This window comes from Melitaea cinxia, chromosome 20 (assembly GCF_905220565.1).
Source record: "Melitaea cinxia chromosome 20, ilMelCinx1.1, whole genome shotgun sequence".
In the NCBI taxonomy this organism is placed as follows: Eukaryota; Metazoa; Arthropoda; class Insecta; order Lepidoptera; family Nymphalidae; genus Melitaea; species Melitaea cinxia.
Genome location: NC_059413.1, coordinates 14,601,148 through 14,614,178, shown reverse-complemented (window position 1 = coordinate 14,614,178; position 13,031 = coordinate 14,601,148). Strand labels below are relative to the sequence as shown.

The following is a 13,031-nucleotide window of genomic DNA, read 5'->3' as shown; positions in this document are numbered from 1 at the left end:
TGCATGGGAAAAATATTTGAACAACTTTTAAAACAAAGATTGGAACATTTCATAGAGTCTAATCATATTTTACCTTCTAATCAGTTTGGTTTTAGAAGAGGCAGGTCTTCAAGGGAGAGCATTGCTCACTTACATCTTGATATTTATAATGCTATACAATCAAAGCAAGCTCTCGCTGGAGTTTTCTTCGATGTAGTTGGAGCCTTTAATAATGTTAACCATCATATTCTATCCACGGAATTAGCTGCGATTGGTTTACCTGTAAAAGTTATACAATGGATTTTTAATTTTTTGCACAGTAGGAAGGTATTTGTTAAGTATAATAATAGACTTATTGGTCCAAGGCTTTCTCATAAAGGTACATGTCAAGGTAGCATTTTGAGTCCATTGATTTTCACACTTTATATACATAGATTAAACTTAATTCTAGGCTCTCATATATACAATTTACAGTTTGCTGATGATTTGGTAGTCTATTGTTCTAGTAATAATATAACTACCCTAAATCTTAAGTTAAACGAAGCTTTAGTTAAATTAAATTCTTATTTTAATTATCTTGCATTGGACATTAGCTTTGAAAAGTCTAAAGTCATAGTTTTTAATAAAGTAGGGTCTGAAAGAATTAAAATAAACTATAATAATATATCTCTTCTTATCACAAATGAAGTTAAATTTTTAGGTGTTATATTCATGAATAACTTATCATGGAACAAATATGTAGACCACATAGTTGATAGAGCTCTTAAGGCTCTTAATATTTTAAAGTCTCTTGCAAAAACATATTGGGGTTCTGATCCAAAAATCCTTCTTACCCTATATAAATCTCTTGTACGCAGTCATTTTGAATATGGATTTCTATGTTTTTCTGCTAATGACAAGTTGGTTAACAAATTAAATATTATTCAAAATCACAGCCTGAGACTTATCACTGGCGCCATGAAAACAACCCCAATTAATTCGTTACAGGTCGAGTGCAACATTTCCCCTTTACACCTTAGATTTAAATATTTGAAATACTGTTTTTTGCTAAAACTGTTTTCCATTAGTAATCATCCTCTAATTAAAAAGCTTAATTACTTACATAGTAAATATCCTGTAAATGCTCCATTAACTTCTAATAACCCATTTATTCTCTTCGAATATTCATTCATGTTAAATCTAAATAACCAACACAAAATACACAGTTCTAGCAATTGGATGTGTTACGAAAAGGAGTTTGACTGTCTTATTAATCAAATCGATATTATTATTGACCATAAGCTAAAAGAGCGCCAGGAAGTTTACAACCTCATAGCACAATACTCTGATAAGTTCAAACAAGTTTACACAGATGGATCAAAAAATGATATAAATGTTTCCATGGCCTATTATGTACCTCATCTGAAGTTTGGCCAAGGCGTCAGATTGAAAAAGGAGATATCAATATTTACAGCTGAAGCTCTAGCAATTACTGCTGCCCTAGAATTCATTAAAAAACAAACTAATCAATATTGGCTGATCATTACTGACAGTATGAGCGTTCTAAAGGCTTTAGATAATTATCAATTCAGTGCTAATACAAACTTCATCATTTTAGAAATAAGACATCTCCTTTATCAACTATCCAGAAGAAACTACAACATCAAATTATTGTGGACACCTTCACATATAGGAGTAAGGGGAAATGAACATGTGGACTTTCTGGCACGTTCAATTGTTGACAGTGACAGCGGCAGCCCTGTTGATGAGAATGTTGCCGTACCATACACTGATCTATTAGTTGCTATTAAATCAAAAATCCTATCTGATTGGCGTGATCTTTGGCGACAAACCTTGTTAAGAAAAGGATCTTGGTATGCTCAGATAAATCAAGATATTGGAAAAAGTCCTTGGTTTACTAAATCGCATCAACATAGAAGCAGAAAATATTATACAATACTATGCCGCTTGAGATTTGGACATTGCAGATTTAATGCACATTTGAATCGTATGCGTATCATCTCATCGCCCGTTTGCCCACATTGCACCAACAACTCTACACAGTCTTTAGATCACATATTTTTTGAATGCTCCGCTTTTAATCTGGAACGCCTCTTATTTATAGCCAACTTGTTATCAACTTCTGGACCAAAAAATGTCCCGCGCAATACACAAGATTTATTGAGTAATTTGGATAACTATACTAGTATATTTGAATTTATTTGCAATACTATCAATGATATTTGAAACAGGATCAGGACCTTCATTCATCGGATGTGAAATTTTATTTTGATATTTCAGGCTTCGGCCTATTACAGACTTGGTTTCGACCTCGCCTATCACTTATAGACAAAGAAGAGTAGACGAAAATATGAAATTTCAGACTTGGTTTCGGCCTTACTCTACCAGTCATCGAATCAGAAGAACAATAAAGTTACTTCAGACTTGGCTCCGGCCTTTTGATATATCAGAACGAAACTTACAAATTCAGACTAGGCTGTATGGATTATAGTCCTTTGCCTTTCCCTATTGGGGATAAATTTTAAAACAACAACAACAACGATAGTAGTAACGTACAGCTACGTTGACACGAACAAAAAGTTATGGCACTATCGTACTAATCTCTCACCATTGAAATTGGGCTTAGTTGTATGACCTGTAAATAAGACCATGATTTTTGTTAAAGATGACAGCTATTAAATGACAGCAAAACCATGAGCAAAACGATCCAGCTGTTAAAGCTGTCATCATTAATCGACAATTTGACACATATCTAACATTTTATCTGTATTTTGCGAACCGAGTGCACAAACCCGAAACTGTGCGTGATACTTCTTACAACTTACAAGTTCATCGACAGCTGTTATCTATTGTTTTAGTGTTAGTGAATCATGGGTAACCATAGTAGTCATAGTACCCATGAAAAAGACGGGTTAGAAAGTGGCAGTGGTACGAGCACCCCGAGAGGTTCTACCAGAGGAACGCGATCAGGTTCCAGTGGTGAACTGCAAGGCCAACAGGAAAAGGTTGAGACCCAAACAACCTCCTTGGTTCCTGTTGAAAAACTTGGCAAGGTAAACTAATGTGCTTATGGAAAATTTGAAAAAAAAATAATTAGTAATGATGGTAGAATGGTTTTACGTAAAACAAATTGTCTTAGTTAATTTGTTGATTTTGTTTGGCCTTGAATAATGATTACCATTTTCGTAAGTATGATAAGGCATGCAAACATTGATCAACAGATATTTAACATGCGAATCTGTCTTAAGATGTTGGAGTCTCATGACATTAGTCATCTCATTCGCGGTTGAATTGCCTGATTCTGTACTGATAATAACAATTCAACAAAAAAACAATATAAGGTGCATATTGTTTTTGTGCTTATTTTTTTCTTCATTGAAAAACAAGTATGACTAACTTCACAAAAGGCGGAAGTATTTTTATACTACTTAGTGTTTATATTTTTTTATTAATCTATTTGTTAGGTGATCCTGTTTTTATATTTTATGAAATATATTTACTTTTTACACTTCTTGCTATATGAATATTAACAAAATTGAAAGTTCCGCACAAAAGCGAATGAATAATATATACCTAAATTAATAACTACAGATCAACAAATGACTCATAAATTTATGTTTTTTGATAAACAGTGAATTTGCTCAAATTACATTTCCAGCAGTCAGGAGGTTGAAAAAAAAACCAAATAATTATTAATTAATTATTGTATATTAATACAATAATTAACTTATAACTAACCACTGCTTTACTCGAAGTGGGAAACAGAGTGCTCAAAATAATATTACCATTAATAAAGTCGGAAATTAAAACTATGAGGCATTGAAAGGCTAATATGAGAGCTTGTGAGGTTCTCGCCTGGAAAGCTTCCATCAATTTGGTACATCAGCATATTGGCAGGATTAGGGTTCCGTAACTCACATTCAAATAAGTACAGGAAACACATATTTATAATATAGCAGTTTTTTTATCTGGAAAAGTAAAGGAAATTTATCTAAATCATTATTTAAACAAAAAAAAAAAAAAAACATAAAATTCTAACTAATCTACATTTTAACTGAGACATAAAAATGCCACCAGTCTGTTTAGTAAAGCAAAATATGCCTATCGAACCTTGAGTTCCCAACTTCAGGAAGGAAACTCAAGTTATAGGCCAATGAGTGTGTGTGAGACGAATAACTATGATTTCATACTTGTGACTTAGTAGCTGGAGTGATCTGATTCACACAAAGAAATCTTTCAATAAAGATAGTAATCTTTATCAGTAGTTCTTAACCTCGTTTATGATAAATATGTGTGGATTTAGTAATGCCGTGTGTCATGAAAGATATTACCAATATTATATTAAAACACGATTATTTTTTTAAAGAGTACCTACCAGTAAAGTGAACACTTTGTTTGTTTCCACGGTTAAAAACCTCCGTTTTTATAGATCAATGAAAATTAATCGCTAAATTATTCTAAGCTCAAAACTAGAGAATAGCTAGACGGACTTGGCTAATTTTTTTTTTTTTTTAAATAATATACATTATAGGATAATTTTATGGAATGGAAAAATTGGAAAATTTCAAAATAAAGTAACAATTATATAAACTTCACAAGTTTGTCTGTTTGTAAAAAACTTATTAAACCGTGATAGAATCCAAAAAAGTTGTTTCATTATAATTGTAGTATTGAATAACAACTTTATACAAATATGTGTCAGTAAAAAGTGAGTCACTGTTTTGAAATCAATAAATATATTTTGCTATAACATCAACAAGATTAATAACAAGATTAATTGTGACTAATATTTAAGTACTAGCTGCCCAGACAGACTTCGTTCTGTCAATAATTAATCTATAATAATTTAACCAGTAGAACGATAAGTTATCTCTGAATGACGTTGGTAACACCGCGATTCAGACAGTAACATCAAACTGCTGGGCATATTCTTTATATGGGAGAAGGGTCAGAGCATAATACTCCACTCTGCTCTAATGCGGGTTGGCGCGTAAATACATAGGTTACTTATTAACGGGATAAACGGAAGAGACAAAATCGTCCACGCGAGTCAGACCGCAGGCAGAAAGCTACTATGATGTATAGAATCCACTCCAAGTGTACAAAAAAGTTTTCATCCAATTTATTCTTCGGTATCTCTACATGAAGCGTTCTCTTGTTTGCTTCAAGTCATTTGTACGTGGTAATGGCGGGTAAAGGAGTCTACATACTGAATGCGGCAGAAGTGGAACCGCCGAAAAGTCGTAGGAAGGCTGTTGTGATTTGTTCTATCGACGATGATCACGGTCTTGCGAAAAAAGGTCGTAAGCGCCATGCAAAATGCGTCGCTTACGCGTTTTGAGCAGTAACATATTCTATCTCATTCTCTTCTATACATTATATCTATGTTTGTTTCAATATTGTGACGCTTTTTCGTTTCATCTAGATTCAAGTCTCAATGATTCTAAAGAAATTTCGTTTCAATACATACATGGTCGTTTGTTCCTAAGATTCAAATTATTACAAGCATTAATTTTAAGTAAAACCTTTCTGATACAGATAATCTTTTGTGTTGTAATAAATGTACATATAAATATATATAATATAATATTGAACCTAGACGAGTCAGCCGAGAACAGCCATTCCAAATTGCACACATAGGCTAGTCAAATTTACGGAAATAAATAACTTTTTTTTCCATTTTTAATTGTGTAAGAACCTTCTACAAAGTATTAGTAAACTTTGAAAACAAAAACAAAAAAAATGTCTGTATTTATAATCCCATTTTTCTGGTCTAATAAATAAAATTGGAGAGTCTGTTTGTAATATAAAAAAAAATTACATGGTGTCATGGGACACCGGTAGGAACGAAGTTCCATCGGGTAGTATAGAAGCAACACAATTTGAAAAAGAAAATGTTGAATTTTATATATATTTTCTAGTTCTTGATTTTTTTTTTAATTTTGTTGATTGGTTTTTAATTAAGTACATAAAAGTATTTAGGAAATTTAGAACTTTAGAAAATAACAAATACCGTAAAATAAAATAAGTCAAAGAAAATAATAATAATAATTCAAACTATTAAATGAAATAAAAAAACACATGTCTATTTATTTTTGTCGACAGTATAAAATTACATAAATAATTTAAAAAAGTTTACTACTAATGTTTTAGGTTTACAAACGTCATATTATACAGTCGTGTGATTGATATGACGTCACTTCCGTTATATATTTTTCTTATGGTTTTAGTATCACATTTTTTTCAGTTCGGTCGCCCAGCCAAATGTCAAGCCTGCCGTAAGGAACTTCGTTCCAATAACAGCGTTTTACTAAATACATATGAACACGGTACATATACAAAAATAACATTTCTTACAATTTTTGTCTGTCTGTCTGTTTGTTCCGGCTAACCTAAGGACTGGACGGATTTTGACGGGACTTTCACTGGCAGATAGATAGCTGATGTAATATGGAGTAGCTTAGGCTACTTTTATTTTAGAAATTTATTTATTTTATAACTTTGCGAACTGAACAATAACTTTTTTGTTAAATTCCACGGGGATGAAGCCGCGGGCACAGCTTGTAGTAACATTTTTCAAACATTTTCCGAGTGATGACTTTATTTTTTTTTTATATAAAAACCTTCCGTGGACATTCTCGAGTTATGCGCTTAGCAACATTCATTTTTATTAATATAGAAGATGACAAATAGTAAACGCTTATGCAAAACTACAAAAAAAAGTTGTTTACCTTATGGAATATTTAAAAATATGATCTTAAATACCTACTTTACAACCTGTCCTACAACTCCAGGGTACCTTTACCTAAGTGAGTGATTGTGCTGTCAATTAGCATTTTACAAATTCAGATTATACACCTTTGTTAATGTGTAAACACGTGCCTGACTGTAGCTTAGCAAATTAAAGGCATTATTAAGCGACATCCAGTAATAAGACTAACATACATACAAACATGCATCCATCCTCACAAACTTTCGCATTTATGGTATAACTAGCTTCTGGCCGCGACTTCGTCCGCAAATCTATCATACTCATACATGATTTTTGCGAAACTTTAACTGTTTACGCAGCGCACGCAGCAGAAGCTCTCAAAAGGAAAAAAAATAACCCCGATTTAGAAAAATTCTTTATTAGTACTCCGCCCCTGTTTGCATTAGCGTGATGATATAGAGCCTATAACCTTGCTCGATAAATGGGCTATCTAACATTGAAATAATTTTTCAAATCGGACCAGTAGTTCCTGAGATGCTTATTCAAACAAACAAACAAACTCTTCAGCTTTATTTATAATAGTATAGATTAGAATGACACTGACCAAGAAATTTTATCTACAATGTAATTTAGTTCTTCAACTAATGGCATTAGGGCATGAAATAAAATCGAGAGGTATCTTAGGTATGGCCAAGACTTATGGCGATCATTTTTAAAGGCCATCATCTAATGGTATTACATTTGACGTTTATTGTCTATAGATGATCAATTCCAACGTAGCCACTCCATTTGCGGCTTAATTATTTCGTTAACGATCGTTATGTCGCCTTGCTTTTCACTTACGTAGGAGATCAGGTTTACTAATTAGGAATATTATTTTACTATATATTTTTTATTTTTTGCTTTGTGGTTACGGCAATAAGAATATAGCCACCCCCTCTCTTCCCGTGGGTGTCGTAAGAGGCGTCTAAGGGATAACACAGTTCCATTACCACCTTGGAACTTAAAAATCTGACCGATGGCGGGATAAACATCCAACTGCTGGCTTTGAAATACACAGGACGAAGACGGGCAGCAGCGTGTCTGGTGCGACAAAGGCAGCCCTGCGGTCAACAACCCGCCTGCCCAGCGTGGTGACTATGAGCAAAACCCATGAGTTCGCGCAATTTTTGGCGCTGACTTGTGGAGGCCTATGTCCAGCAGTGGACTGCGATAGGCTGAAGAGCTAGAAGCTTGAAACTTATTTGTTAGGCTAAAACTTATTGATTTGATATAAATAAGTGTGACATTCTAAGTTTGTAAAATTTTTACCCTCAAAGGTGTAAAATAACAAAAATATAAAAAGAAAATGTAAAGAGGAAATATGTAAGGTGTATGTGAATGTTTTATAAGTTTGCGACAACAGAGATAAGAGAGAATAGAGACAAAATATTAAAGCTATTTTGATGTCCGAAATAAACCAAAAGATATATCCAAAAAATGCTAACCAGTCACTATTCCACGCGGACGAAGTCGCGGGTACCGTTAGTTTTATAAATTAACAAGCGTAAAAGCGTTCTTATACCTAATAGTGATAAAGTACGAAGATAATGTCAAAGTTGGCCCTCGAAATCCTTTAGTTATTTCATTTAATTAATATTTCGGACATACAAATTGTTTATTTGGCGTTAATTTTTACGGCTTAATTTCCATTACATCGTTAAGATGCTTACATATTCACGAGAACTAAATTTATGTTTATACTCTGTTAAAAAGGTAAATTTAAGTTAGAAAAATATGTTTATAAATATAATAAGAAATTCTTCGAAAATGATGATTCTGTATACAATTAAAAATTAGATAAAAACTAGCTGACCCGGCAAACGTTGTCTTGCCGCTAAACGCTATTTAAAAATAGGGGTTGATGGTAGAGGGTTGAAAATTTATGGTTGTATGTATTTTTTAATGTTGTATCATAAAAAAATAGAAATTAAAAGTTTTGTCTAAAAAATAAAAAAAAATTTAGGGGTGGACTACCCCTAACATTTAGGGGGATGAAAAATAGATGTTGGCCGATTCTCATAGATACCGGATAAGCACAAAAAATTTGATCAAAATCGGTCTAGCCGTTTCGGAGGAGTATGGCAACGAAAACTGTGACACGAGAATTTTATATATTAGATTATAGGTACTTAAATATTATACATACAAAACGTAAAAAAGAACAGATGTCTGTTCTTAAGATCGCAATTTAATGCCAGTAACAGCTGGTTGAAATTGCTATTTTCTTTTTAAATAATTATGTATATTACACCCGACTCGGGGCGGATATCGAGCTCACAAGCCCCGGACCAGTAAACAGGATCACTGCAGACTGCACCAACTGTCTAGTCGAAGGAAGAATTTGGGAGTATAATATGATATTTTAGGATGCGAATCCTGTGCCTGAAAACGTAAAACGCTAACGATAAAACAACAACAAACAACTTTTTAGCCATCTTGTCAACCAAACCTCATATAGGGACCGATACTCAGCGAAGTTCTGTAAAAGTGAACAAATCATAGTAATTAATCGCACAATAGTATCGTGTGACCGATAGACAATTAGCATCATAATGTTTATAAATTCAAATCACATGACCACGTGCAGTGTGTTCAATCAAAACCAATTCAGTGCGTTTTAAATCTCTGTCAAACAACGTTATCTGTACGTAGTAAGCTTGTAATTTATTATACTGTTCACGGTTGGTTAGTCGTGTCGTGTCGTGTTGCGACTGTCTTACTTCTAATTCTGTGTGACCATCCTTACGCCAGGTTGAGTTAGTTTTTATATGTAAATTAAGAAGCGAACTTTATATTTGACTAAACTTCTTCCTCAACTTTTTTATGTTATTTTTTATGTTAGTTTTTTATATAATGTACATAACTACATAAATGTAATGAATACAACTTTAAGGATTTCAAGAAAATTTGTAATATAAGTGTACGGAGGAAAAAAATTGTTCTAGCAAATGGGAATAGTCCAACCTTTTCGTGCGTGTTTTTACGTTTTTAATTTTTTATTTGGCCTCGCCAACACAAGATTTCATCACTACATTTTCTGTCAAAACTAGCTGATATGACTGCAGGCACTTCTGAACACAATTACGTGTACTGATCTAATGTCATGACTCAGTGCGTACCATGAACAGAATCTTTGTAGTACCTATCTCTCGTTTGACAATCTTATCTCGTATAAGTCCGATTCGATTCATCATTCGATTGTTGATTACGAAACGTGTTGTGTACGTTTGTTGTTCGCGCGCAGTTCGCGTTTTGTTGTTGTGAACATGGACCGGTTGGTGGTCTTGGCCAAATACCTTCAAGTCAAGGTATTCGGTAGAAGGAGGCTGAAGAAACCGAGGAAGACTTTGAAAATTAAAAATACTTGTAAGGTAATTACTAAAAAAATGATAAATTTTTTTGCTTTCAATCGGTGACGTCATTCGTAAATCAATTTTTAAAATAAGGCGTCTGTCAATTATTGTAATAAAGAGACGAGACTGTTTTGTATCCTTAAAATAAATAAATAAAGTAATAGAACAACTAGCTACCCTTCACGGTTTTACCCTTGTTTATATAATTAGGTTGGCAAACAAGCGTATGGCACACCTAATGGTAAGCGATTACCGTAGCTTATAGACGTCTGTAACACCAGAAGCATCGCAAGCACTAGGAGCTCGGTCACCTTACTCACTAACGGAAACACAATACTGCTTGAAAGCAGTATTATTTAGCTGTGATCTTCTGTAAGGTCGAGGTACTGTCCCAGTCGGGCTGCTCCATATTTTGGGCAGGAAATTTCCTGCTGTGCCCTACCTCAGTTACCTACGTAACTTCCAATCACGTTGGAATTTTAGAATACAAATTAGCCTATGTTGAACGACCTACGCACCAAGTATCATTATGATAAACTCGGTAATTTTAAGTGAATCAATGTGTTAGGCCGTTACCTAAACATTAATAACATAGACAATGTCTTACCTCACCAACAAACAGTTTTATGCACACACACAAACACTCACATATTTATTTAAAAGATTTAGTCTAATAATCATTGAAAAAGGAAATCGATAGTACATTAATTAATACCGATTACGTTTCCAATGTCAGTGTCGCTAAGATTATCATTTTGTCCGAAAGTGGACGGTGAAGGTCGCGCGGTGACCATATTGGATAGACAATAGGAGTCACGACATTTGGCCATCATCGAGATATTTGTGAAACATCGTTGGTAATTATATTGCGATTTTTTGTATGCTTATTTGCTGATATAAGAAAAAGTAAAGGTTTTTGTGTATTGATTAGCTGAATCGATAGACACAATCTGTTATTCTGTCTCGCCACTCTTGCGATATGTCAAACGCGTCAAGTTTCAAAAACGTTACATTAAGTTTTCTGAACATTTAAATATTTTTTTTAATTTTCATTCTGTAATAACGTTCTGCCAATTATCCAGCCGTTCTCTTTTTTATTTAATATGTCTTTCAGGATAGCGAGTTCTAAATATTTTTTAACAGACTTCAAAAAAAGGTGGAGGTTACTCAATTCGACCGTATATATGTTTTTTTTTTTTTAAATGTATGTTCAGGGATAACTCCGTTGTTTATTAACCGATTTTGATAATTGTTTTTTTTTTGTTGGAAAGGAGATATCCCTAATTTGGTACCATGATAAGGAAACCAGGATCTGATGATGGGATCTCAGATAAATCGAGGGAAACTCTCGAAAATCCGCATAACTTTTTACTGGGTGTACCGATTTTTATGATTTTTAATTTAATCGAAAGCCGGTGTTTATCATGTGGTCACTTTTAAATTTCATCGAGATCAGATTACAACTTTTGGAGTAATCTTTGATAATGCGTATTTGTTTGACTATTTTTTCGTCTACCTACGTTGTATTACTTGTCGATATAATTGAAGTTGGTTTTTCTTCGTTTGCCTGCAAACACAATTAGCTTTACTTATAATGAACAAATTACTTATAACGGCACAATAATGCTATTATTAATTAGGTATTAAATTATTTTATTATTAAAATCTATTTTAATGCAAGAATATTATATTATTTATTGATTTATATAAATTAACGCTTTACACTTAACCACGACAAACATCTATATGGCCAATACAAATGTCTGTCGTGAGCGGATCGATCCCGCGACCGCCAGCGCTAGACCCAGTGCTATGACCGCTGAGCCAACACGTTGTCGTTGTTACTTCAACTAGGTCAGATTTATGAAATTAGGTTTACGTGTCAAATTAAGCAGTTATAGTTGTAAACAAAAACAAAAATAATCTGTCATTTATACGAAGCAGTTATAAAAATAGAATAGAAAATTTACGACTTTTATGATTTCGAGATAGTTAACTGCAGTGCTTACCTCACGGGGAATTCACTTTTAAATCAAGTCCACGAACCCTAAATAATATTATTATTTGATAAGATTAGCAATAAAATCATATCATAAATATCGAGCGCATTGTGTGAAAACCGGTTTATTTTAATACAAGCTCTTCCCTGCGATTTCGTTCGGGTGGACTTTTATTCTTTTGAGTATGAAAACCGAATAGTCCTGTACAATAGCTTCAAAATAAATATTGTATAATTTTCCGCGGGAAAAAGACGTTATTCTCTGACCTTAGTAGGCAAATATATAGATGAGTATTGTTCATGCTCTGATCCTTTAATAAACACTATGCAAAGATCATGTCAATCCTTTGGTATAACCTATCCCTGTGACAAAATTAAAAAAAAAAAAAAAAAAACGAAGATTCATTTTCATGTTATCAGCCATTAATAAAAATGGTGGCATATGTCACTACTTTAAAAAAAATCTGTAAATCGATGACAAGTTATCTGTAACCAAGTGTCTTCTTTGCTTAATTTTATTCTGGATAATAGTAACTTGGGATTAAACAGGTTTAAAAAGAAAACTTTGACAATGTTTTCTATGCTTTATTTTAATATTAAATAACATTTATATGAATCAATATAAATATCGTAATAAATGAACACACCAAACCCGTGGGAATGTCGGGATAAAAAAACTGCCTATGTGTTAAGCAGGGATCTCCAGCTTGCGTACCGAGTATCATTAAAATCGGTTCAGTAGTTTTTGCATGAAATAGTAACAAACATTCATCCTCACAAAATTTCGCATTTTTAATATTAAGTAGTTAATATGGAATCAAAAATTTTTTAAGTACCATAATGGTCGTCCTAAACTCATCAATCAGTATTACAGATAATGGAATCACTTTGTTTTTAATTACTATCGGTCACAGTCAGAGTTATTTACCTTAAAACGTTATTTCTA

At 33.1% G+C, this 13,031-nt stretch overlaps 1 protein-coding gene across 1 annotated transcript in view; it reads left to right on the top strand.

The window, feature by feature from the left end:
* Positions 1 to 2,716: 2,716 nt before the first annotated feature.
* LOC123663176 overlaps positions 2,717 to 13,031 on the top strand; it is a 31,798-nt gene continuing 21,483 nt past the window's right edge. Inside the window, exon 1 of the mRNA XM_045597872.1 lies at positions 2,717 to 3,032. Coding sequence (XP_045453828.1) covers positions 2,850 to 3,032 — 183 coding nt within the window. The 5' untranslated portion in view covers positions 2,717 to 2,849. The remainder of the gene's footprint in view (positions 3,033 to 13,031) is intronic.